The 24691-nt window shown below is 52.1% G+C and overlaps 9 protein-coding genes across 9 annotated transcripts; 3 read left to right on the top strand and 6 right to left on the bottom strand.

Annotated features, from left to right (window-relative positions):
* Nucleotides 1–410: 410 nt before the first annotated feature.
* On the bottom strand, nucleotides 411–2546 carry K460DRAFT_412605 (GIDA-domain-containing protein; the record flags this gene model as incomplete). The annotated part of the gene is made up of 2 exons (XM_040937552.1): nucleotides 411–2379; nucleotides 2437–2546. 2 exons carry the CDS (start codon nucleotides 2544–2546, stop codon nucleotides 411–413), a joined length of 2079 nt encoding a protein of 692 aa, XP_040793544.1.
* Nucleotides 2547–2684: 138 nt separating this feature from the next.
* Nucleotides 2685–3878, bottom strand: K460DRAFT_361727 (ssDNA binding protein-like protein). Its single transcript, XM_040932516.1, has 3 exons — nucleotides 3514–3878; nucleotides 3211–3299; nucleotides 2685–3132 (listed from the first exon to the last, which is right to left on the bottom strand). Exons 1-3 carry the CDS (start codon nucleotides 3783–3785, stop codon nucleotides 3050–3052), a joined length of 444 nt encoding a protein of 147 aa, XP_040793543.1. The 5' UTR covers nucleotides 3786–3878; the 3' UTR covers nucleotides 2685–3049.
* A 32-nt stretch (nucleotides 3879–3910) lies between these two features.
* K460DRAFT_25398 (WD40 repeat-like protein) lies at nucleotides 3911–6546 on the bottom strand. The gene is made up of 2 exons (XM_040927405.1): nucleotides 6024–6546; nucleotides 3911–5866 (listed from the first exon to the last, which is right to left on the bottom strand). The coding sequence occupies exons 1-2, from the start codon at nucleotides 6335–6337 to the stop codon at nucleotides 4090–4092; spliced, it is 2091 nt and encodes a 696-aa protein (XP_040793542.1). The 5' UTR covers nucleotides 6338–6546; the 3' UTR covers nucleotides 3911–4089.
* Nucleotides 6194–7309, top strand: K460DRAFT_412602 (NAD(P)-binding protein; the record flags this gene model as incomplete). The annotated part of the gene is made up of 3 exons (XM_040937551.1): nucleotides 6194–6542; nucleotides 6598–6891; nucleotides 6959–7309. Exons 1-3 carry the CDS (start codon nucleotides 6495–6497, stop codon nucleotides 7307–7309), a joined length of 693 nt encoding a protein of 230 aa, XP_040793541.1. The 5' UTR covers nucleotides 6194–6494.
* An 828-nt stretch (nucleotides 7310–8137) lies between these two features.
* On the bottom strand, nucleotides 8138–9807 carry K460DRAFT_401011 (cell wall assembly and cell proliferation coordinating protein; the record flags this gene model as incomplete). Its single annotated transcript, XM_040936382.1, has 2 exons — nucleotides 8138–9740; nucleotides 9797–9807. 2 exons carry the CDS (start codon nucleotides 9805–9807, stop codon nucleotides 8138–8140), a joined length of 1614 nt encoding a protein of 537 aa, XP_040793540.1.
* A 1782-nt stretch (nucleotides 9808–11589) lies between these two features.
* K460DRAFT_272559 (uncharacterized protein) lies at nucleotides 11590–13511 on the bottom strand (the record flags this gene model as incomplete). Its single annotated transcript, XM_040927811.1, has 5 exons — nucleotides 11590–12430; nucleotides 12519–12647; nucleotides 12750–13027; nucleotides 13079–13404; nucleotides 13454–13511. The coding sequence occupies 5 exons, from the start codon at nucleotides 13509–13511 to the stop codon at nucleotides 11590–11592; spliced, it is 1632 nt and encodes a 543-aa protein (XP_040793539.1).
* A 273-nt stretch (nucleotides 13512–13784) lies between these two features.
* K460DRAFT_382512 (uncharacterized protein) lies at nucleotides 13785–20767 on the top strand. Its single transcript, XM_040935412.1, has 6 exons — nucleotides 13785–14719; nucleotides 14771–15646; nucleotides 15707–16186; nucleotides 16249–16970; nucleotides 17036–17769; nucleotides 17830–20767. Exons 1-6 carry the CDS (start codon nucleotides 14002–14004, stop codon nucleotides 20723–20725), a joined length of 6426 nt encoding a protein of 2141 aa, XP_040793538.1. The 5' UTR covers nucleotides 13785–14001; the 3' UTR covers nucleotides 20726–20767.
* A 14-nt stretch (nucleotides 20768–20781) lies between these two features.
* K460DRAFT_25430 (uncharacterized protein) lies at nucleotides 20782–22116 on the bottom strand. The gene is made up of 2 exons (XM_040927406.1): nucleotides 22023–22116; nucleotides 20782–21946 (listed from the first exon to the last, which is right to left on the bottom strand). Exon 2 carries the CDS (start codon nucleotides 21916–21918, stop codon nucleotides 20839–20841), a length of 1080 nt encoding a protein of 359 aa, XP_040793537.1. The 5' UTR covers nucleotides 21919–21946; nucleotides 22023–22116; the 3' UTR covers nucleotides 20782–20838.
* Nucleotides 22117–22586: 470 nt separating this feature from the next.
* On the top strand, nucleotides 22587–23417 carry K460DRAFT_274944 (uncharacterized protein; the record flags this gene model as incomplete). Its single annotated transcript, XM_040927998.1, has 1 exon — nucleotides 22587–23417. One exon carries the CDS (start codon nucleotides 22587–22589, stop codon nucleotides 23415–23417), a length of 831 nt encoding a protein of 276 aa, XP_040793536.1.
* Nucleotides 23418–24691: the final 1274 nt, after the last annotated feature.

Raw genomic sequence — 24691 nt, 5'->3', positions numbered from 1 at the left:
ACTGATGGGCACCGTTAACAGACATTACAGCCATACGAAGGAATCATAGGCCATGTGCCCTAGCACGAACGACAAAGTCTCACAGGATCTGACACCCACTCGAACAAGTTCCCGACTTACAGCACTAGTCTCTGTAGAACAGATGAGATGTCAAACAGTCTCAGAGCCCCTTCTTTTTCGAGGCGGAACGGAAGAGCCGATTGTAGAATGACACATGCAGTGCTCTGTTACTGTTGCTTTTGTGGCTTGGAAGTAACATCTCGTCGGATGCTATTGGTATACATGCGTAGTCTACATTTCACCCATCAAAGTAGGTATATCCTAACAGAAGCGCAATGCTCCATCAAACGCCGCCCAATGCCGCGTAATATACAAAGTCTTCTCGAAGCAACAAGAACGTGTAGGATATCCTACAAGCCTTCTACGCCCAAACTAGGCGTAGCGTTCATATATTTTGCCTTTCGCATCTCCACTTCCTCCTTGATGCGAGCGTTCCGCTCTTCCCTACCAGCACCTTTGACGTACTGCAGCAACCGTAGTGCACCAGTAGGCGTGACACCCTCGACTCGTCGCGCCATGCCCACGCTCTCTGGCCGCGCAACTTCCAACGCGCGCTTCTCTTCGAAACTCAGTCCAAATATGCTCTCGTAATCTAGATCTTCTGGTAGCTTGAGGCTCTCGTCTCGGAGCCAGCGTGCTTGTGAGGTGGTTTGGTAGGCTACGTAGGGAGCGTATGTGGCTTCTATGTGGACGCGGTCTTGTACGCGCTGTGAGTATTGGGAGATGGTAGGGAGGATGTGGGCGAGCGAAGAGGGTGTAGTGGCTGGGAGACGGAGGAGGTCGTAGGCTGAGCGTTTGGTACTGTCGTTGCGGACGGAGAAGCCAGCTTTATTCCAGTCTGTCCAGCCCAGAGTCTTTTCTTGCAGGACTTTGGAGAGTTCGGCCATTTCATTCGCTTCACGCTCGAAGGCTGTCCATCGCTTGTCGCCAACGACACCTGCTGCGCGACCCATAGCGGTGAGTCGTGTATCAGCGTTGTCGGCGCGCGCAGACATGCGGTATTCAGAGCGGGATGTGAACATCCTGTAGGGCTCGGAGACGCCTTTGGTGATTAGATCATCGATCATAATTCCAATGTATCCATCTGCTCTTGTCAGAGCCAGCGGATCTTTGCCTAAGCTTCTGAGCCCCGCGTTTATGCCTGCAATGACGCCCTGGCCTGCTGCTTCTTCGTATCCGGTTGTACCGTTAATTTGTCCTGCTAAAAACAAGCCAGAGATGTTCTTTGTTTCAAGCGTAGACCGCAAGTGTCGTGGATCGACGTAATCGTATTCGACACCGTATCCCGGCTGCAGCATCGTCATGTTCTCGAGCCCGCGTATCGTTTTCAACATCGCGATTTGCACGTCGGCGGGAACCGTACATGATATACCGTTCGGGTATATAGTATCGTCATCGAAGCCTTCTGGTTCAAGCCAGACGATGTGCGATGTTTTGTCCGCGAAACGAATGACCTTTGACTCGAGGGAGGGGCAGTAGCGCGGCCCTTTGACGGTTTCGCGAATGTGTATTGACTTGTCGAGGTTCTTTCGTATGATATCGTGTGTCGCTTCGTTTGTTCGTGTTTCGTGGTTCAGCAGTTGGTCTTCGACCTGTACGCGATCGTTAAGGTAACTGAACGGCATTGGGGGATCATCTCCCTCTTGCGCCTCCAGCACCTTGTAATCGATCGTCTTCCCGTCCAACCTTGGTGGCGTCCCTGTCTTCAATCTCCCTAGCGTAAACCCAGCGTCCTTCAGACTCTTGCTTAGTCCAAATGTCGCAGCCTCACCCATGCGCCCGGACGGGTACGCTTCAAGACCAATGTGTATTTCTCCCCCCAAAAACGTTCCCGTGGTAATGACCACATTCCCCGTCGGTATTATTTCCCCACTTTCTAACCTCACGCCTGTAATCTTGCCATATCTTCCATTTCCTCCAACATCCCCCTCTTGCGTTCTATCCACGATAATATCCGCCACACTCCCCTCCACAACACTCAGTCCGCTATACCCCAGCATCTCCTCTTTCATGTACTTCTTGTACAGAGTCCTATCGATCTGTGCCCGTGGTCCCCAGACAGCAGGCCCCTTCTTCCTATTTAGCACTCGAAATTGCACACCCGCTTTGTCCACGATTCGCCCAACAACACCGTCTAGTGCATCGATTTCGCGCAACATAGTGCCTTTGCCGATCCCACCGAAGGAAGGGTTACATGAGCAGACGCCGAGGTTGTGAACGGAAGGCGTTACGAGGGCAGTGCGTGCGCCGGATCGGGCTGCTGCTGCGGAGGCTTCGCAGCCTGCATGGCCGCCGCCGATTACTATGACATCGTAGGGGCTGTGGCATGATTAGAGAGGGACCTTGGGGTAAAGTTGGTAAAGAGCAGTGGTGTACCGTTCTGCGCCTGAGACAGTTGCGAATGTCCTTCGACTGCGATTGAAAGACCGCACGCGTGGTGCATGACCCCATAACCGGCGTGCCCGCTGGGGAATAACTCGTTGCATGGTGAGTATGGTTCTGGTGTTGGAGAGTCTCAATGTCGTGCAAGAAAAAGTTCGAGATGGAAGACGCGGAGGTCCGCAACGCCATCACGTGCAGCCCAGTCAAGAATATCCAACCTGCTATACGATAGCGCGCTATGAGTTTGAACTTGTAAGTGGATAGCTAGCATGTCAAGTACACAATCTCTATTCAAGTCAAGACATGTCAGATTGAACGAACATGATTTCCTAAGAAAGAGGTATCATTCACCGGACTCCTGAACAAACCATATCTCAAGCCTCTACTAGAGCGGAGATGATACAAATGGAGATTTCCCAAAGATAGTATACACTTTCCCTGTCAATACAAGACACTGACATTATCCCCTATAGCGCCGCACAAAGATCTGAACCCATTGCTCGTTGAAAAGGCTCGCACCCCAAGCCTCTGACCAGTCCGTGGACCTCATTGACATTACAAGGTTGTAGTTGTTTGTAACCGGAAATGTGCGTAGAACGGCGCCCATTTAACCGGAGGCTTCCTGGACAAGACCCTCGTCGTTGGTCTCAGGCTCCTCGTTGCGGGGGCGGGAGAGGACGTCGAAGTTTCCTATGAATGGATTAGCATCCATGCCATTCTAGAACTTGTGTAGTGTGAATCAGGAATAGGAGGAAGTGAAAAACGTACGTGCGACCAAGCTCAGGTTTGAGCGTTTGTTGCCCTCGGCATCGAGGTAGGTCTCCATGCGCGCATCGGCGTCAACGTAGAGGAGTGATCTGGAAAATCAACTTGTCAGCTTGGATTTCCAACATGAGACAGATGATTCCATGAAACAGATGATGAAGGGGTTGCAACTGATATGCCGTATGCTTCCCACCGTGGCCCTCCATGTCGAACTTTTATCTCTTCCTTGTATTTCCCCACCTCAGCGCACACCACGGCCATTGCATCTTTCCCAACTTAGTCCGACATAATTGAAATGGCACTCACCCCTTCGGCACACTGAGCAAAAAGTCCTTCTGCGCTCCCTGCACAAAACTCGCAATCCTGAACCAGCTGGTCTTCTTGTCCTCTCCCTTGCCAAACGACGTGCCAACGACATAGCGCACAAGTGTCCTGTCACCGCTGATAGTAACCTCCTCTGGGGCCACACCCAGGCGTCCGACGACAGTCATGCGCGCAAGTTGGGAGCGGGGTGTGGCGGAGAAGGCGCGCGTGAAAGCCGGTGCGCGGGGGGCGGAGGTGCGGAGAGATGAGAACATTGTTGCGATTGGGTCTTGTAAGAAGGTCGATTGGCGACGGTATGAGGAATTGTTGTGATGATAGGGAGGTTTTTGTGTGTGATTGAGTTCGGTGTCGCGTCGCGGTCGTGCAACTCTGCTTGCTCATTTAGGGTTCGCGACCAGGGGCGCGTCCACGCGTGCCAAGACCATAATTCACAGGGCCATTTCTATATATTACTCGAGTTCAAGTTCATCGTTCATCTATCATAACATGGTATATATTTTCGATTACCAGACGCCAGCAATGCTTTCCATGATCAGTATTACCACAGCCATAACTTGACTACCGCTTAGCCCGTTTTGAGTCTCTCTCGTCTTCATCGCTGTCATATTCCTTGTAGATAGTCTTCGGTTGCGTCTTATCCCATGCACCCGTAAAAACATTCTTCTCTCCCTCTTTCGGCGCATACTTCAACAGCGCCTCCCTCGGATCCTCATCCCGCATATCACTCCCCTCAATCTGCTCCATGACATACTTCTGATCCGGCGTGCTTTTCGCAAATGGCGTCGTGGCAGGGATGTGCGGGCGTCTTGGATCTCTGCTCTTGCCTGACGCAGTAAGGCCGATCGTGGGATGTCGGGCAGCGAACGAGCCAGCTTGGACACCACCGGCGAGCCTGCCAGAGGGATCGTAATGCGCGTCCCCAGACATACCGAGTGGGTCCATGTCCACGGTCAAAGAGGGATCGTCGTCGAGGTGCCGCTTTTTAGGCGCCTTGCTGAGAATGGTGAGGGCGCCGGCTTGCGATAGTTTGGGGCTGAACAAAATGGTAGTTTGGCCATTTGCGGAGCCGGTGAGGATCTGATTGAGTTTGGGATGCCAGTTTACCGATATAAGGGGCGAACCTGGTGTGACTGGTGTGACTAGCTCGGGGCGGAGAGTTGCGGGATTGAGGATGTGCAGGTGGCCAGTCTCGGAACCTGTGATGATGCTTGAGGAGTTTGGCGCGAACTGAATGTTCGACGTCGGATATTGTGATGAGGTTGAGGGATGTGATGTCGTATTGAGAGGCGCCTTGAATTTCCGTGTATCCCAAAGTTTAATTGTGTCGTCTCCGCCTCTTGTGATTACTAGCCTTCCGTCTGCGCTGATATCCAGTCCGCTCGTCCAGGTGTCCTTCTCATGCGCGTCTCGAATCTCTGCCGTAGGACGATGATATGGTCCCTCACCACCCCACATGACCAAGCTTCCATCTAGTGCTGCGGAGACAAGCATACTGCTTCCTCCATTAGCTGCAGCGCCCCACGCTATAGCCGTCATCCTCGTCATGCCTGCACTTCCAGCAGCCCTCGATTTGTGTACGATGACCTCTTCCTGCTTCATTCTCTTGTTGACATTCCATATTCGTACCGTACTATCCGTCCCTGCTGTGACGAACCGGTCGCGGTTTGTAGGGTGCCATGCGCCGCTCGTGATCTCTGATGTATGTCCCTTGGTGTTGTGCTTGTCCCTTAGGTACATGTCGCCCTTGACAAACTCGGAGACAAGGTCGCCATCTCTGCTGAATAGTCTCGCTTGTGACGTCGCGCTGATACACAGAAATTGGCCGCCGGAGTGCGGACCATAGAGAATCTGATGGATCGAATGCGACTCTGCCGACTGTGAAGCCTTCGTAGCGAACGGATCCACGGTCTTGAACGCGCGAATGGTACTTGGTGTCAGCGCGCTCAGATCGTGTAGTTTGAGCGTACAGTCGTTACTCCCTGTAACAAGTCGCGTGCCCGAGGGATCGAGCGCAATCGTCGTGACCGCGCGATCATGCGTTTTGATGATCAATTCGTGCGAAACCGGGAACTCGTCGTCGTCGTCGTTGCCGCTGTCGTCGCTGTCGTCGCTGTCGTCATCATCCGAGTCCTTTTCATCGCCTGATCCACCATCCTTCTTGCCCTGTTTGCTCTCATCCACGACTGGTCTCCGCGCCCGTTCAATTTGCGCCTCGACGTTTACGGAACCATCTTTTTTCCCGAATTGGCTTGGCATATACTGTTTGAAAGCCTCATCGTCATCCGCGGAGAAGTCCATTATCAACTCGTATGCATAGTAATCCTCCTGGTGCTTACTGTTGCTGTCGTAGGTTAATAAATCCACAAGCTCGGTGAGACTGTACGAGGCTAACAGGCTGCAGCATGACATAACGCGCCGAGCTATTACCAAAGCAGCGCGCCCTAACAGTACTGTGGGGCAATGCTATCACCATTCCAGACATATGTTCATACCTAGGTATCCTCTTTCGATTAGTTTCTACTTCGAAGATATGAGATCCCTCCAACTTGATCATGATGGCCTTTTTCGTTGCGGATGAGTCAGCCCGTGGCAGCCTCTCAGCACTAAAATGAGCATGAACCTCGATGTCGATAGGCGCTCGTTGAACGTAGTGTGTCTTGCATGGCCTTTTGCATACAGCCAGGCGTAGTTCTAAGAGACTAACGGGAAGGATGCTGCAGACTGATAACTCGAGAGGTGGGGTCGGAGTTGGATCCTGTAAGAAATATAAAGGTAGCCTTCCTTCCACTTGAGAACACCCCCACATCACACAGAGACGCCGTAGTATAGTACACTTCAAACTAGCTCAAATTGAGATCTCACCTCCGCGCCTGAGAAATCAGATTTGGATCAAGCAGTACTTGCAGTCCCAAACCTCTACCTCGTCAATAAGCCCAACAACACCTCAATTTCACGACGGCAAGATGACTCGCACTCTAATCGTCTTCGGCTCAGGTCCTGGAATCGGCAACGTAACAACCCCCTTACCCAAACATTTACCTGACAATCCCCTAACTCTCACCCTAGCACACAGCCGCAAAGTTCGCCTCCAAAGGCATCGACCACATCATCCTTCTCTCTCGCAACACCCAGCGTCTCCAGAACGAAGACGCGCCCTTCGTTGCCCAAGGCAGCTCCTCCGTAAAAGTCGACACTCTTCGCATTGACTTGTCTGACCTAGACTCCATCCCAGGAATCCTGAAGGAACTCGACGGCCGGACACAAGGCGAGGATGTGGAAGTTGTGTTCTTCAATGCGGCTCGGATCAAGCCGAGTGAGCCGCTGGGTGTAGATGTGAAGGAGATCGAGGAGGACTTCAAGGTACGCACTGTGTTCCTCTCCCTCCCATCTATATCGACAAAGTTTATATTGCTAATGCCAATATTAGACGACAAATCTCGCCCTCTACATCGTAGCGCAACACTACATCCCCAAGCTCCAGACACTCGCCAAATCTAACAAATCCCTCAAGCCTGCTCTTCTCGTCACCAATAGCCATCTCCCTTGGGACCCTGTGCCACAGCTGCTCTCGCTGAGCTTGGTCAAGGCCTCCCAGCGCAACATGGTACTGAGCTTCAGTCGCGCCTTTACTGGAAGTGGTGTGCACATCGGACTGATCCATGTGGAGGGTGTGGTGGCGCCAGAGAATAAGGTACTAAATCCGAAGACGATTGCGGAGAGGACTGTGGCGTTTTGGGAGGGAGGCAACGGGGTTGATGTTAACATCAAGGAGGAGTAAAGGATGCGGGTTGAGAAGAATTGTGAGGGCATGGTTGGCACACGCATCAAGTGAGGCCCCTGAGAATCCTCGTCACCTGTAGCTGTTGCACGCCGGGTGCTGAGTTCAAATTGTCTCTTGATTCATCCTACGTAGTGCCCATCCCATGCATATAAAGCCAGCGCCAAACTCGTACAGTAATCACACTGCCACATCACCTTCACCTCACCACGCGCATTCCCCTCCGCAGAACAGTCATCCTGTCCACCTATGACCGCATATTCGTAAAGCAGAAGAAGACTGTCAAAGCCTCTCTAGCGCTGGGAAAGGAACAACTTGCACCGGTCGAAACATACTCCAAGCCACCCAATGTCCCAAAAAAAGCCATGCTGTGCCATGCCCATGCTCAGAAAAGAAGAATGCCACCGTTTGTGTGTAAGCAGCGCCACGTGTCGAAGTTGAAAACAAGATGTTGTACAAGAGGGGTACATGGCGGTGAGGTGAAGCTAGTGTACTGGTGTGAAGTTGGGGTTGGTATACGTGTTGTGTGCGTTGGGTGTCCATACGTCGAATGAAGCAGCCTTGAGAAAAGGAAAGTCATCCAGGACGTGGATACAGCCGTGCCGCGAGAATGGAAGGTAGTGAAACACCCCGCGTGGAGGTGATGAAATTGCTGAATTACGCCGAACATATAACGCAACCGTGAATTAGGTGCCCCCGCCGTATACCCGCTACGCCTGCAATCCGGTCGTGGTAAAGTGCACATGATTGCTGCTACAGGTATCCAGCCGTTTCGATATATAGATCGTCAATGGAAAAGTCATGGCAAGTGGAACAAGCTCAGAGCCGCTAAATCTCGACCGTCTTGAGCTCTGAGGACTCTGACGACTCAGTGACGGAATTCTTGAGCGAGCTCGCTCCCGCCTTAGTGTCCTTGCTCTCCTTGTTATCCTTAGTCTCCTTGTTCTCTTTGTCACTACTCAAGCTCCCTCTCGCTGGTGTGGAGTCTTCGCTGGGCCTCGGGGTGTCGACGGAAATCAGCTTGTCCATGGGGGCGCCGGCCTTGAAGTCGAGATCGGTGTGCACGAGTATTGGCTGCGGAGTTTCTTCAGCGACCCTCGCAAGTGGGCTTGAGAGCTTGCTTCCGGGGCTCATCTTCTTGGACTTTTGTGACAGACGGTGGGGACTGCGACCTCGGTCCTCAGGTCCTACTACGGGGCTATGGTAGGGGCTGCTGGCCGTGCTGCTAGGAACTACTGAGCCAGGCGCATTAGGGTTAACGCGCAAGCCGCTGCTCGGGCGCCGCCTCGCAGTCGGTTTCCGGCCATGCTTCTGATCGCATCGCCATCGGAGGATCTCTAGGTAAGGAGGCTCGACGTTCTGGCGCTTGAAGACTAGGAGCTTCAGCTCGCCACTGTCTTCGTCCATGTGCAAGTCCTTGGACGCAAAGTCGTCCGCAACCATAGCTAGGAGAGCGCCCCAGGAGCGTGCTACGACATATTTGCAATCGTAGTCTCGGCCGAAAATAATGATCTGGCCCCATGTGCCACTAGGGCCTGGCGCGAGATCCGTAGCAAGGTAGTTACCTCCCCAGTCGCGAGCCAGAGGAATCCAGGCAGGGTGGGCATAGGCTTTCTGGACGGCGTTTGGTGGCTGGGACTCCTGTTTTGCTTGCAGGTCCTGTCGCCAGAGCGGATTGCCCGATGACTGGGGCTGTGCGATGGGAGGGGCTGTAGACGAACCGGCAAAGGCCTTGACTGGGATCTGCGGGCTTGAATAGTCAGGCTTTGTGGTGAGATATTCCTCGGAGACCTTGCGCCAGTTCTTCCATTCCATGATGATTTCCTCGCAATCAAGCAACATCAAGCCGAAGAGGAGACCCGTTGGGAGGCCACCACGCTCTTGGCCATCATGGAACTGCAGTGATTCGCGGACATCCATAGGGAGTGTAGCATCGAGATCGTGCTCCAACTCGTTGACATCGTTTGCGGTTGCACCCTCGCAGATGTTGTCGAAGAGCTCCTCGTAGTGATCCTCGACCCATCGATCGATGCGCCTCCACGAGTGAGACACTGGGGGCGGTGGAGGCAGGCCTTCGTTGAAGTCCTGCATCTGGATCTGGCCATTGGCGCCCTTATCAAACGTGTCTGACTCGAGTGTGGCCTGGCGGCTCAGCGACCCGCGCATTCCAGGTGAGTAGGGAGAGGTGGGAGACATTGGGCCCTGGGGCGAGCCAATGAAGCCGTTGCTTGTCGCGGGCTCGCCATCATGTGTGTAGGGAGATGAGAGATCGACGCGGGAGTCTACACCGCTGGCAGCAATCGAGGAGAGGGCAGCATGGCGGCTCTGTGGGATGGGTATGTGGCGGCCGGTCCGATACGGAGAGTCGTGCGAGGCGTGTCGGTCGTTGGAGGTCATGGTATGCCAAAAGTCCTTGAAGGACGATGCTATTCTGTCTCATTGTCAGTGTCATGGGCGGCAGAAAGGGCAATGCCGCGGGTGTCGTACAGTTGTGCCATGAGTCGGAAGTCAAGGGAGAGAACGAGCGAGCGAGCGAGCGAGAGGTTGCGCTCCGCGCTGTCAGTCTGTCAAGCGGAGTCGATGTGCTAGCGAGCGTCGGATTCGAGAAAGGGCGCAGGTGGAGAAGCAGAGCCAGAGCCGATATTGGAGCGTTGGCAGCAGCTTTGGAATTGTGGTCGAGAAAACAAACGGGATCCAAAGGTCCACTGACGTTGCGTTTAAGGGGCGCCAGGCGCCAAGACAGACGCACGCACAAGGTCTGCCCTGATATTTTGCTCCGCAATTCAGTCCGTTCGCCCTACAGCCTTTCTTCTATTACGACAATGCGGCTACGCGATGCACCGTGGGATGGCGGTGAAAGGGTGGTGGTTATGGAACGGGGTGGTGGTGGTTGTGGTCTTGTCAAGCGGTATGGCGGTCTGGCTGTGGTGTTCCTTCACACTCTTTGCGCCATCAACATGATGCAAACTGGGACTTCACCCCGGTTATTAATAGGACGTTGGCATTCCTTCCGAATCCTTGCCACCCTAACCAAACGATGCCATGTCCCTAATATCCTCCTATCCATGTGATGATGAGCCAGCCGCCGCGTTGAATTGCAGGCCAATCTTGGTTGCTTTTGCTCACTCCCTCGCACATTCTGCCGCAGCCAATTCACCCCCCATGTCGCCCATTCGCCGGCTGCATCCTCGCGCGTTGTTCGCCCTAAGCGCGTTTCACAGGTCGCGCGGCCTTGTGCTGCGCGCCAACCACAACGCCTCCCGAAGCCACCACGACACCACAATGCCATTGGCGTGGGCTCAAAGGGGCGCGCCTTGTCTCCCAGCCGGTGCTGCCGAAGCAACGCATGCAGTACCTCTGTTGATCGTATCCTTCTCGAATAAACACTGTCATCACATGGCACCCCTGTGTATATACGCCTTGGTGGACACCACTCCCACTGCTGACTGTCCCTTATCGCCAGGACAAAACACCGCACACCACCCAGAAGACTCTTCGGGTCAGCGTACTACTATACTACTATACTACTAGCCATAAGCTGCCAAGCCCTTTCGTGGGTCTCCAACAGTGTTTTCATCTCTCCATCGGCAGGTGACGCGGCCACCGTTTCTCCGCCGTCATGACGTAACCTACATACATTGTACCATTGTGCATGGAGAGAGTTACACACAGATAGCAGGCAGTCGTCACGTCAAGCTTTTGTTTCAGCCAAAGGAACAACCTGCGCATTGTTTTATCTCGTGGCACCAAGTGCGTTGCTTGCGTCATGGTACTACCCAGTCCTCGATAACCCCACTTTTGCCTTGCTCCCCCTCCAGCCTGTCAGGACGGAGCAAGAGACACACTCTGCCAAACCACGAGCCACACATACCCAACCGAACCGGGAACCTGCAGCTCTCGGATGCGGGATGCGGGGGGCGAGGCTGCCTGTATTTTTAGAAGACTGCGCCCTCACTTGCCACTTGCCACATCGCTTCGTTGCTTCGTTGCTTCGTCGTCGCCCAGGTGGCTCTTCTATCAGTCCAGACAACATATATCGCCCCCTGTTAAGCGTATGGGCAACACCTTCAGCATGTCGTCCTGTTAGACGTCGGACATTTCCTGCACTAGTCTTTTACCCCGGGTTCAGATTGACCGGAAAGCGGGTCAGATACGAGGTGATGTGCACTCGCTTCGATCCAGATGCTAGAAGCGCGGGACGTATCTTTAGAGCTCGTGCGGGCAGTTCACATCGTTAGTCTGACTCGTGCTGCCTTGCAATTCCGCTGTGGGATTGAGCCTCACGTCGCTGCCTTGCCCAGAAATTGGTTCAACTCCTCCTGCAATGGCAACACAATGCCTTCAACCGCTGCCTGAAGGAATTCTGCGTCCTGTAAACTCGCACCAGGATCGCCAAAGCATCGCAAGCAATGCCTGACGGCGCTCAGAAAGGCTGCAGAGAGATCCTCTTGAGAATCTTCAGCCCATCGATGTGCGAATGAGCATAGCATCCATGAGTTTTGATGGAATGCCGGATCGACAGCTCCATGCTCTGACTCTTGATATTTCTCAGCCGTCGTCCCAAAGTAGAGCTCAAGGAGCGCTATTGCTAAAGCGAGCAGGACAGTGTTCTTGTTGTGGAAGCTTCGCCGTTTCTGGCCATCTGGTAAAACCTTTGAGAACTCGGTCAGTGCTGGAGCCACATACGGACGCTCAGTATCGATTGGGCGAGCGGTAGTTGTCGTTCTGTGGAAGACGATGTCTTTTGTCGCCCACTGGTCCATAAGCCAGGGCGTCGAGTTAAGATAAAGCACGCTTGATGCTAATGTCAAGGCTAAGCTATATCTATCTTTTTGGCTGAGTCTTGAGCGTCTCCCATTGATAAAAGGAGGATGGTCTAAGAGGTCTTCAAGGGTCACTGTTTCGGAAGAACGTTCGTACACATCTATAGTGTCGATGGAATAAGTACCTCGTAGCTTACTTTTGCTGTCGAGCGAGAAGCCCAACGTTGGAGTCCTCTTATGTAGCTGCTGTATTGATGCACACAGATCCTTGACCTCCTGAAGCGATGGCTTGAGGTTGGCCGTAGGATCTAGTACCGAGTACGGAGGTGGCGTGCCAAAGCTGACGCTCTTGGTCATTCTGTAAATGTCAGCACAGTGCAGATATAGTGCAGCTTGGAGGTTCCAGAGTGAAGTAAGTAGGAAACGAGCGGGTTTGCTGAACCTACTTTGGCTTCGGCGAGGGCACAGGGCTAAGGCCTTCTTCTTCATCGTCCTCCACATGTATCTCGGCGGTTTGAAAGATCCAAGCCGCGCCATCTTTCTCAGCAGGTACAGTCGAAAAGGATACATTGAAGCTGGTTTGCGAGGGCTCGATCATCTTCCTAGGACCCGTAGCAAATAGACTGCGCCGTGGTTCTAATTGAATGCTGGTATGGTGAGAGGATTTACATGAACACGACCAGCACAATGTGACCGAGTCGTGCAGAGTCTTAGCGTACCCTTGCAAGCGTTGTAGTCGTTTTGCATACGAAGGTTTGACTGACTTCCTGTATGTTTCGATCTTGTCACTCTTATCGGTAAATCGCTCGAGCTCTTTATTACAATCATCCAACTCTTCAAGGAGTGCTTTGATCGTCTTTTTGTTCATGCCAAAGCGAATGCGCTTCCGCAACTCAAACCTGTCATTCTTCTTTGGATTCGCGACGATGATGGCCTCAAGGTCGTTGCGCGTGAGCTAAAAGAATGTGAGCGTGATGCAAGGGAGAAAGGACGACATTACTCCTACCTCCGTTGCGCGATCAAGGTCCAGTTTGCTCGCGATCCTCTTCGTTATGCGCTCAATATTCACAATCGTACTCTGATATGCCTGATATGATTCCTGAAGCTTGTCTTGGAGCAAGACTTCTTTACTCTTCCATAGTTGTTTTGACCCAGGGTCCGTCAACATCTCTTCGAGCTCATCTGCCGACGTTATAGGTTCGAAGAGCAGGTGTATCGTTTGCGCGTAGTGGACGTGTTGGTTCCTGAGTTTTCGAATGAATTGCGGCAGCTCGCGCTCCCATCTGACGAAGCTCTTGATCGGGTCGAGTCCCTCATTGTAGCTTTCAATTCCTTCGTTCGTTGTTAGTATTTTCCTTGAACGAAAGACACATCCACCTACCCTGAATCAATAGCGGCAAAGCCCCCAATACCAAGCCAGCGATCTCCACACCACTCATCTTAAGACGTCACTCCAATATCCATAGGAATCGCAAGAGCTGGTGCGCTGCGTCAACGTGAATCTGGGTCCGTATAGAGGCGGCGCTCGAATCCAATCCTCAAGAGACCGACACTTTGGGCTTCAGGAGGCGAGCTTTACTTCTGTGCAGCAACCGGTTGCAACATGGGAGTTTCTCTTCGATTCGACGGTGATTAGAGGTCGGAAGAGAGCTATGACATTCGTCAGTACTCCGCCCCCACCACACGAAACAATCTAGCCTCATCGCCTCACATGCACGCCTAAACTACGGACTGCACGCTCTTGGTATTGCGACAACCCATGCTGCCAAGCTGGGACTGCGACGACGCGTTCTGATCGACATCACAATTGGTTCCCTTATCTCTACGTGGCATTCAGCACACCAACACAGAACAGGTCGGGCCAAAGCAATGCAGCCCCAGGGACGTAAACATCCTTTATAATTTCTCCAACATGTGGGATTGGCGACCATGTCTTCCCTACGACTAGCCACTGCCTCTAATGTAAGGGCATTCCAATCCTTGTTGAATGCCCTCAACACAAGCGACAGCAAATGGGCAGCCTCAATAGACCGCGAAGCTCTAGAGGACGAAATAGGAAGATTTAGAGTCTGGTCTGGAAATCTAGGAGCACTCTCCAAAGGACCCAGCGCTCTCGACCACCGACTTCGCGATTCCCCACTTCTTTCCAGCAATGCACTCAAGTTCCTGGAAGAACTCGAGGGGAACCTTAACGAAGCATTTGCTATTGTATCTGGAACTCGTCTACCCTATGAAGAGCAACCTAAGCCAGAAAAGCCCGAGGAAGAGGATGACGACGACGGTTTCTTCAGCGAGGATGAGGACGAGGACGAGAACGACTTAAGTGGCTCTAAGACCGAGTTGAGCATGCGCTTTTCAGAGATTGTCGATATCATTGACAACTTGTATAAACTAAGTGTCCGCATCAGAACACCAACCCTGAGATCAAGGTCGCTCAAAGCGGCTTCTTATAAACCGAAAGATCCAGAGACAGGCGTCGATATACTGAGCACGTACGCCGAATACGACCTGCAACATATCAAGGAGCTGCTTTCGCATCTTAGACAGCCACACCCTGTGGGTGAGAAGTATGAGGAAGATTTCTTAGTTGCGCGACTAGGTGCAGGTATCACTCTTCGACGTAGACAATTCAAATACTGGAAGCGACGTAAGCCTGAAACCGAGCACTACATCGTATAACATATGCTGAAATTTCTAGATCGAGACAAATTGGGCGCCTCTACAATCATTGAAGAAGCTGCGAAACCTGTACAGCCTGTTCAGCCCATGATTGAGACTGATCAGCCGCAACGTTACGACACCATGGAAGTCCGCTTAGGAGAACCTATCAATGTAATAGCACCGAGCCAAAAGACCGGCAAAACCCTGCTTTCAGGGACAGAAGCAACGCAGCATCATCAATCATTGGATGAAATTGTTGACGCCAGATCGATGACTAGCTACGCTGTCACAGTCAAAGACATACATGGGAAAGGGATTGATCTACCTCCACCCCCAAAAGCCGCCAACGGGGACAAAGATTTCGAGTGTCCATACTGTTACATCATATGCCCAGCACGGTATGGACGAGGACGAGCTTGGAGAACCCACCTTCTACAGGATTTGCAGCCGTACATTTGTACCTATTCTGAATGTGAAAGCCCTGAGCGGCTGTTCCGCGGTCGAAGAGAATGGGTTGAACATGAAGCTAGTCATCGCAAAGCCTGGAGGTGCCCAGAACACCCAACAGCGATATACAAGACTCATACAGGGTTGGAGAATCATCTCCGGCGGAAGCATATAGATAGCTTCCCTGAGAGCGAAGTTTCCAACATCGTCAAGGTGGGCGAGACTGCCACGTTAGACTTGCGGCAAGAGTGCCCTATTTGCTATGTGTCCGCAGATACTGCAGATTTAGGTGATTTCCAGAGCCACATTGCCCAACATCTCGAGCGAATCGCTACCTTTGCTCTCCCTAACGCCATAGAAGATGACTCAGATGGCGCAAGCAGTGCTGCGAGTCGAGGATGGTCGGGCGACATGTCTTTGCACAGCGACTCTACGGAGGGACAGGAAGATGAAAAGAAAGAAGCCGGTGAGCGCAGAATAGTTTTACAGTGTACGCCAAGGATGTTTAGGCTAACGCTTGCTCCAGATACGTTACAGGATGCTCGATCCCCTAGCCTGACTCAAAGCGTGGAACCGAGTCGGATGGTTCTATCAGCCGAAAGCCTGCAACAAGTGCCCGATGCAAGCCAAAGCCGAGTCGACATGATTGCCAGTCAGTTAAACGAACAAGGCAACGTAGATGATCCACCACTCGATGATGATGAATCTGGTGGTCAGCACGTCGAGCAAGAAGAGGTCGATGAGACACCAGCCGAGGTGCAAGAGCACCTAGAGCAGAGGGACAACTTCCGAACTTATATGATGTCCTTATCGGGTTCTGAGTCGGTTCGATTCTACAAACAATACGGTGCTTGGTCTGGTCAAGCTATCTTCAAAGACGACGCTGCTGCTCTGCAAGCTCTTGAATCTTTCGACGCTCGAAGATTTCCATCTGTAAGGGTTCACCTGAGTTCGTTGTCCAAAAGCAGATTGAAGTTTGCACTTTCAAACCCGCCTAGAGGTAAAGGTACGTTGAGTTGCAGTTCACTTAGCAATCTTATCACTCTACTGACGTTAGTGTACCGACAGCCAAGCGATTGCCGCCAAATCGTCAGTCAAATCTGGAAACGCAGGAAAACGAGGACACACGCAGTGCCTCATCAGGTTCGATAGTGCATGACGGAGAAGAGGAAAAGAATAAGAGAGGACCGATCCTTACTGTGTCTGAGATCCCTACGCTCCGCTCGTTGTACAGGTCACGGAGGCTCATGCAGCGTGACCAAAGATATGCGCCCAATGACGTCTACAATCGGATGATATCCTTTTGCTACTACGACCTGACGAGGCTAAAGGTAGACGCGATCGTCAACAGCGCTAACAGTGCTATGAAAATCACGAAATCTCCTGAAACGCTCAATCACGCTGTCCATAAAGCTGCGGGACCAGGCATGAGACAAGAGGCAAAGTCGAAAGGCAAAGTCAAAGCTGGGCAAGTAGAGCTGACCCATGGGTATGACCTTCCAAGTCCTTGGGTTATCCACGCGTCACGACCACAATATTCTGCTTCGAAGGGCATGGGCGAATTCAACGTGCTCACACAATGTTACCGTAGCGCCTTGAAGATGGCTCTCAACTATGACTTCAAGCAGATTGCTTTCCCATGTCTGGGCACAGGAGGATGTGGCTTCCCTCCACGAGTGGCCGCCCGCATCGCGCTTCAAGAGGTTCGAGACTTCTTAGACGCTCACACTGATAACAACTTGGAGCGAATCGTCTTTTGTGTCATGAGCGCAGTAGACGAAAAGGCTTACGTATGAAACCCTAGTGTACGAACTATTTGTGAGACATACACTGACTTTGTACATACACACTTTAGATGGACTTTTTCCCTGTGTTCTTCCCACCAACATATGGAGACCTCGAAGTCGCGAAGTCGTCGGAGTGGTCGGCAAACCGTGCTGCACTAGCCATCCAGGTCCTGGAAACTCGTACCCAGGTCCAGAAATTGTTCGAGGAGCTGTCCACGGACTTCAGCCTGGTAGTGCCGGACTTCGACGAAAAGATTCTTGGTGAGCTCAGCGCTATTGACTCCGCACTGGCTTCGATTCGAAGCTTCCTGTTAGGGCCTAAGGAGCTAAAACGAAGTTTGGGGGATCTTAACCTGATCTGCTCGGTCATGCAAACGGTTTGTGGCAGCGTCACTGAAACCACCGAGCTGGCCAAAGATACATCAGGATTAGTACCAAAGCATAAAGAAATTTGGGATGATTACAACGCTCATATGAGGACAACGCACGCAAGCGATCTTGTCCATTTTCTGGTGGACTGCCAGAACTTTGTGCAATGTCTAGACGACATCTTAACGCGCGATGGTATCGAGTTGGACGAAATGTCTAATATGCGACAACGACTGGATAGTTACAAAGCCAAACAAATTGGACAAGACGCAGAAGGCATTCGCGACCACCTAGATGAAGTTCTCTACACTCGTGAGTTTCAACGACAGACAGTGTCCCACGCTCGTGAAACTGTTAGACTGCATGAAATATCGTCGGTTGCTCGACTTTATCAACTCGGTGAGCTCCAATCAAAGCCTACCTTGGCGCATCCGTATGTAACCTAGAAAGAACTGCATATAAGACGTACACTGACTTCGCACACCTGCATTAGTTCTGCAATTTTCAACCACACAGTTTGCTTAAACAGAGTGGATATCACTCAGCTAGAAGTTGACATTATAGTTAACTCAACAGATGTTTTCTTCAACGGGATGGGCACACTTGATCGTACCGTGTTCAAGAAAGGCGGATTCGAACTACGGGAAGAAGTCAAGAAATTTGGCATGTGCAACGAAGGCGATGTGAGGGCGACGCCGGGATATCTGCTTCCGGCCAAACACATCCTCCATACAGTGCCGCCTCAACAGTATGGGAAGGACACTAGAAATTTGTTGCGTCGAATCTACCGTGACGTCCTACATACGGCCGTCTCAATGCGGGCGACATCGATTGCAATACCAAGCATTGGCACAGGCATGCTGAACTATCCACGACGTGATTGCGCATCACTGGCAATGGAAGAAGTCAAGGGATTCCTCGAATCTGCGGAGCCCACTAGTTTACTTGAGAAGATCATTTTTGTGGTGTACTCATCTAGCGATGAGTTCATTTACAAGAGTCTTTTGCCAGTCTACTTCCCACCAAAGGAGTATGGTACTCAAGCACTACCTACTACGCAACCTGCCGGGCCAAAGAGCGATTCACCATCCGTAGAGTCATCTTCAACTCGTCGTCGAACACTGTTCGGGTCCATCGGCGAAGCCTTCCGTAATGTGCGTTTCGGCAAACAGGCTGAGACTTCACGTCAAATCGACACATACGAAGAACATGCGCTGATCGCCTTCGAGTCACACGCCAAAGACTGCGTCATCTGTAAAGATATCAATAAATTATATCTGGATGGGCGGGATCTGTGTGAAAAGGGCTATCCGCTTGCACAAGTGGTGTTGTGGTACATGAACATGTCTATGGATCAAATCGTGCATACCAAACCCGACAATACCGGCCAGCGCATGGGATTAGAGGTTCCCACCGATTTGTTCCCGCTATCACTGAGTCTATTGACTACAGTGGAAAAGAGTTTGCGAGATGAAGGTGGACGCAGACCATTTGTCAGTCAGAACCGACGATATGCAGCCACAGTTCAGGACCAGCGGCAAGAGGGCGCCGCACAATCATCTATTATAACGCATGAGGCGGAAAGCACAGAGTCAGCTACAATCTCAGGAGGCCGAGAGAAGCCTCGAGCAGAAGTCGCTATCTGGTCTAACCTTGCAAAGAGGTGGGACCCAGTATACCCTAGCGAGTGTAGCATCCACATCTATCCAGGCAAGGTTGAGTTCCGTGAGTCGGACCATCCAGCAGCAAACCAAGTTCCACTGCTAGCTCTTCAGCTTATCGCCACCACTGTTGTAGCGAGGCATGCAGCCAATACTGAGGTGACTATTTCTGGTGCTCCACGCCTGGACTCGGTATTAAAAACCAGTGGAGACATATTGCTCCGCAGTCAAAGTGCCAGTGGCTCAGAAGCACTGCTCGAGTCGTTACAGCGTGCGAGAGGTGACGCTTCTGAGCTCCAGGAGGATTCCGCGCGAATTGATCGCGGACGGGAGCTTGAATCAGTAGCGGGACCAAGTGACGCTAGGCCTCTGTCAAGCGAGAGTCAAAAGCCGGCTGAAAGTTATCTTGGGTGGAATCAGCGGCTGCATGATATCCGCGAAGACCTAGCTTTGGCCAAAAAGCACCGTGAGGGGCGGTTGAGTCCTCTGCAGTCCAGATTACAAAACCTGAGAGAAGCTACTGACACTTTACGGCCGAGCTCGAGTGAGCAAGGGCGAGCATCGGATCTGCCAGTAGAAGGCACCATCACCCTTCCAGCAGTGCCATCTGATAATCTCTCTACACCCGTTCAGAAAACACCAAGCGATGGCGGCAACAGCCCACTAGCGGACCAGATTATGGCACATCTGACAAAAGATCTCAAGACAAGACCAGGCTCCTACATAGGTCAACACACCAAAGACATAGCGTCCGCACTTCAGAGAGAGCAGGCGGAGATTTCAGCCGCCATCGAAGGACTAGCAGCACAAGACAAGGCCCATAATACCATCGACGGGAGTACGTGGGTCATATCGCGCCCTCCAGCAGAGCTTCCTACACTGCTTCCGCAGCAAAGACAGCCGAAGGAACAAAGCATTCCTGCTTTCGAGCTTATGAGTCCTCTCGCTGTGCAAATCCTGTCATACATGACATATGTCAACCGAGCCAGCGGAAACGAAAGCAGGCAAACCGTACGGGAAATTGCTTCTGCCCTCCAACTACCTACTTCAGAGATATGGCCTGAAATTAGACAACTAGCAGCACGAGGAGACATACAGCGCTCCTTGAATGCAGAGACATGGGTCGTTACGGCGACACGACGAGAGAATCAGTCTCCAGCGCAGCATCCAAGTGGAAATTTGAGAAATAGAACGACGGGAAGATCGCCAGAGCCTCCCTCTACAACCGCCCAAGTCCGGAATCCTCCCATCTTCAAAGACACGCCGCCAAGTCCCACTACCGCCGAACCTTCAACGTCAAACACTGACTACGACCTTGCCCTTGACCTCTCCACCATCAATTTAGATGATTACTTCACACCCTCTGGCGCACGCTGGACACGCATTGACAAGCGCCTAATTGACGCACAAGTTCTGCTCGAAGCAGAAGAAGAGTTCGATGACACGGAAGAAGGTTTTGTCGTGCACCGTGTCTTGCGGCGTGGAGAGGTTAGAACGTGGGCGGAGAAGACGAGGGAGAGGAGAAATCGGCCGGCTTCGAGTAGTGGAGTTAGGGAACGGAGAGGGGAGTGGGCTACAAGGCCAAGAGATAGGGAGGAGCGCGGAGGTTGGAGGGATGGAAGGGGCGAGAAGGATAGAAAGCAAGCAAAGTTGGATCGGGTGCTGGCGGGTGACATGAAAGAGGAAGAGTTGAGACATTTTGCGGATATGGATGATGAACGAGATTGAATGCTGTAGATTGAATTAATGCAAAATATGCCTATGATCTACACACTTCACGTAAAATCGAACAATGCATATGCCTCCCAGTTCATCTGAATCCTATCAAAACCACCAACCACCTATGTTCCGTTGACGGCAACACCCAGCCCTTCGTCCGCAATCGCACCCATGAAGTCTTCCACCCCCTCGCCCCTCTCATCTAACACATACTCAAGCGTCTGCACCCAAGTCTCCCCATTATTTGTGAACCAGTTCGACCCGTCGCTACTTTCTCCCAGACACCTCACATAACTCTCCACCATACCCTTCAGCGGAGCATTCTCTTTCAGCCACAGGATCTGCTCGGGGTCCAGCTTAAGGTAATCTTCGACGACGTAGTAGTGCGGGATGTCGTCGCCCCAGCCCTCGGCACCGACTTCATGACTAGGGCGTGGAGAGTATCTTGAGGAAGCGAAGCGGGAGGTGTAAGTAGATGTATTGTTGAAATGGGAAGAGAGGGTATTGGGCGTGAAAGGGTTGTAGGATGGCGGCCCCGGCGGAGGGTAGTTGAGGTGGATGTTGAATAGCAATCCGTGCTCAGGTTCGGGATATCGTTTTTTAAACTTCCGGGATATCGTGCCGTTCGAAGGACAGACGTTGCTATAAACCACCTCGCGGATAATATCATGCACGTCTGCGATCTCGGCAAGCTCCTGTGTGTTCCAGTTATGTAGGAGCGCAGCGCGTTTCTGAAGAACGAGTTTGGTTGCGCGGAGCTCGCGCGGGTGGTCACGGTTGTGGAAGGCGCGAGAGTAGAGCCAAGATCGGTAGACTGCTCTCCGGAGTCGATATCGCTCCTCGCTCGTCAGAAGCCGACGGCTTTCGTAGTTGTACTTCCACTTTTTGAAAGGGTAAATATCGCACCATTTCTCAGCCACTCGACCTGTACGTAGAATCTGTTTGAGCAAGGCGGCCGAGAACGGAACGTTGCGAACGATGTGGGCTGGTTGGCTGGCGTTGTGCGTCAGGAGCTGAGTGAGATCTTGTAGAGGTCCGAATTGCAGTTCAGCGGCATTTTCGAGTATGGCAAGCTTCTGGGAGGATGAGAAGATATTACGAAAGCGACGACAGGTGGAGGATAGTGTAAGGACGTCGGCAACGGAAGTGCTGGAAAAGTAGATTTGGAGCACCAGCTCGGTGGCTAGGTCTTCGAACAACATTCTGATAGTGGGATCAGGCCCGGATTTTCTGGAGATTAGACGGTCAGCGACTGACTGCAGCATCCAACATGCTGTATACGTCCGACAGCGTGTATGCAACTTACTTGTGATTTGTATGTTAACGCGTTAGGCCTCTAGCCTATTGTGACTACTACTTAGTCGTGTAATCTTGAAGTTGGCCGAAAACGCGAGATCTCGACACCTCTTCTTCACCCCAGTATCTCAGATCTCCGAGTCTATCTTTATTGATTCGTACAGTCTGATCTTGCGATCGATCGACGCGTAGCTAGCTGCTTGGGCGCCGATAGGGAAGCTGAGGTTCAGATAAATCGGACCCCTCCGTTGGGGCTATAGATAGAAAACACAACCTTCTCAAACGATCCATTCCAAGTAAATGCAGGCCCCGATGGGCTGTCTGTCGTAGTGAGTGTCATGGTTGGTGTTGAGGGAGGAAAGGAGTCATCGTCACGACCATGGAGTTGAGTAAATAACGCCAAGTAGGCTAACCCCAGACCGCAGGAGCCAATCGGCAGCGACACTCCCGATGTCGTCAATGGTACTCGAGGACGCGATCTCTGGGAGACTTGCTGAATCGCTTCAGGTACTCATGGCCAATTCGATCGGCTGGCCCTACTAAATAAACAATGCAGCGCTACGAACCTATTTCTATGGACGTCTCGCCACTTCTGCGCTTACCTGTCGAACTTCGAAGACTAATCTATTGCTACGTCCTCCCCCACACCACGACATTCGATGTGCGTTTGCAACGCCCTCCCGACCCTGCCCCCAAAGCCGAGTTCAATCTGACATTCGTCCGGCAGAGAAATGGCGACGGGGGCTGGCGCATGCAGAAGACCTCACCGCGCACTGATCGCGAGAGTGGCAATGATATCGTCTGGCTGCGCGGCGGCACGAGCCTGTTAGCTGTTAATCGCCAGATCCACGAAGAGGCAGCAGATATGCTATACGGAAGCAATATCTTTGTGGTCGACGTGACGTTCGATACAATCAACTTTCGCTACCGCTGGCGGACGGCGAACAACTTGACACCGAATCGAGCGTACCAATTCCTGGATCACTTCTCCCAACGCAACCTCCTTCGAATAAAGAACTATGTCGTAAACGTAGAATCGGTGGACGACTACACTGGCATGATAAAATACAACCACGGGGGGCGCGGTCTGCCCGCAGGAATACGACGAAGAGTACAGGAGCTCGTGGACTTGTTGGTAGTGGCTCCGCAGTTGCACCGGCTGCAGCTACATTTGATCGATGGCGCTATAAGTCGTGTGAAGTTTCCGAGTGGCAGGGTCCATAGAGTACAGGACGAGAGCAACTTTTCGCAAACACAGACAGTGCTGCTTCCGTTCCGAGCGCTTTATGGAGTGCGCAAAGCACAGGTCACTGGAGTAAGTGAAGCGTACGCAGAAAGTTTGGAGCGGCATATGGTAGCGCAGAGAGAACATCGAACCCTTGAGAGGGGCCAGGTTGGAATATAAAAGAATGCACTGAGGCTTCGCGTGGCCCTAGGTCAATGAGAAAGAGATGTTTTTGACCCAGCAAGGTTAGGAAGAGTTGGAGCATCAGAGCATTCTATGAATTCTTCCAGAGTCCAATTACCATATAGGCAATCTACAGAATAAAACAACAAAGGAGCCCAGGGTATTCCCATATCCCACCCCCCAAACGCCAACCCAAATTCCTAACCCACACCTTATCGTTACACACTCCATGTCTAGCAGCCGCCGCCGCCTCCGCCGCCGCCTCCACCATCTCCTCCTCCACATCCTCCGCCGCCGCCACCACCATCACCACCGAAGAACCCTCCTCCACCACCCACGTAGCCCATTCCACCAGCGCCTCCTGCATAGTTGCCATGACGTCTGTTGCGCTGTTCCCGTCTCATGCGTCGTGCCTGGCCCCGAGTTTGCCGCATGGGCGGGGGGTAGTCGTAGGCTTGCTTTGAGGAACCACAACCCATGTTGATGAGATTTACTTTGGTGTCAGATTTAGGTTGAGGCGAGCACGCGTCGTGTATGTGTTGTTGTACCAAGAGGTCGTGTGTAGTTGTGCAGAAATAGGATTTGGTAGTTCAGACAGATGTCGGTGGGTAGTAGTCGAAAGACAAAGTGTAATCAAGGGTTGGGTAGATTTGGAAGTATTCAAGAATGTTCTTGTTGTAGCTTAGTAGTCGCTATCTTGTTATGGTGCGTAGATCGAAGATATAAATCTTGTCTCTTGTGTTGGCTTGAATCGATGAAGATAAAAACCTCTCCACGACGCGGGCCAACCCCAACTTAATATACCACTCCCCAAGCCCCCTTCAGACGCAGAACTCTTACCCAGTCTGCCTCGCAACCCACATCCCACATCATCGTACCGCCCCCCATATAAGTAAGGCCACCCACCCACCGCTCTACCATTTCCCAAAACAGCATAGCTTCCTTCGCGAAGATACTCACTGCTTTAGATACAACCGGTCAGCCTACATGGGCGCCCGATTTCCCCATTTGCCCCCCGTCGGTATGTCAGAGTAGAGTAGCCACCGCTTCTGATTCGTTGTTTCGCTTCATCAGGTACGTTGGTCTTGCGTGGTAATCCCCGTATCCAGTGGAGGTTGCCAGGGTCGCGAGCTGGATCGGCGTAGACGGGGCTGTGCGGGCGTCACGTGGGTGCAGGGCAGGTGATCTACCTGTGTCTATCTATTCCGTGTTAGGAAGGGTGAGAGAAGGCTTGTGGAAGGCTTATGGAAGGCTGTGCTTTGGGAAGAGAG

Source organism: Cucurbitaria berberidis (genome assembly GCF_010015615.1).
Source record: "Cucurbitaria berberidis CBS 394.84 unplaced genomic scaffold K460scaffold_1, whole genome shotgun sequence".
NCBI classification, from domain to species: domain Eukaryota; kingdom Fungi; phylum Ascomycota; class Dothideomycetes; order Pleosporales; family Cucurbitariaceae; genus Cucurbitaria; species Cucurbitaria berberidis.
The sequence above is the reverse complement of the archived record's forward strand: the minus strand, read 5'-3'. Positions and strand labels throughout refer to the sequence as shown.

Excerpts from the sequence above, each read along its gene's own strand:
- K460DRAFT_361727 (XM_040932516.1), bottom strand. The coding sequence starts at position 3,785 with ATGTTCTCATCTCTCCGCACCTCCGCCCCCCGCGCACCGGCTTTCACG. Across the intron at positions 3,300-3,513 it reads TTGCTCAGTGTGCCGAAGGG|ATCACTCCTCTACGTTGACG; the intron begins GTGAGTGCCATT and ends TTGATTTTCCAG. Across the intron at positions 3,133-3,210 it reads AAACCTGAGCTTGGTCGCAC|GAAACTTCGACGTCCTCTCC; the intron begins GTACGTTTTTCA and ends ATCCATTCATAG.
- K460DRAFT_25398 (XM_040927405.1), bottom strand. The coding sequence starts at position 6,337 with ATGTGGGGGTGTTCTCAAGTGGAAGGAAGGCTACCTTTATATTTCTTA. Across the intron at positions 5,867-6,023 it reads AATCGAAAGAGGATACCTAG|TAAGCACCAGGAGGATTACT; the intron begins GTATGAACATAT and ends CGACAGCAACAG.
- K460DRAFT_382512 (XM_040935412.1), top strand. The coding sequence starts at position 14,002 with ATGTCTTCCCTACGACTAGCCACTGCCTCTAATGTAAGGGCATTCCAA. Across the intron at positions 14,720-14,770 it reads ATTCAAATACTGGAAGCGAC|ATCGAGACAAATTGGGCGCC; the intron begins GTAAGCCTGAAA and ends TGAAATTTCTAG. Across the intron at positions 16,187-16,248 it reads AAACCCGCCTAGAGGTAAAG|CCAAGCGATTGCCGCCAAAT; the intron begins GTACGTTGAGTT and ends GTGTACCGACAG.
- K460DRAFT_25430 (XM_040927406.1), bottom strand. The coding sequence starts at position 21,918 with ATGTTGTTCGAAGACCTAGCCACCGAGCTGGTGCTCCAAATCTACTTT.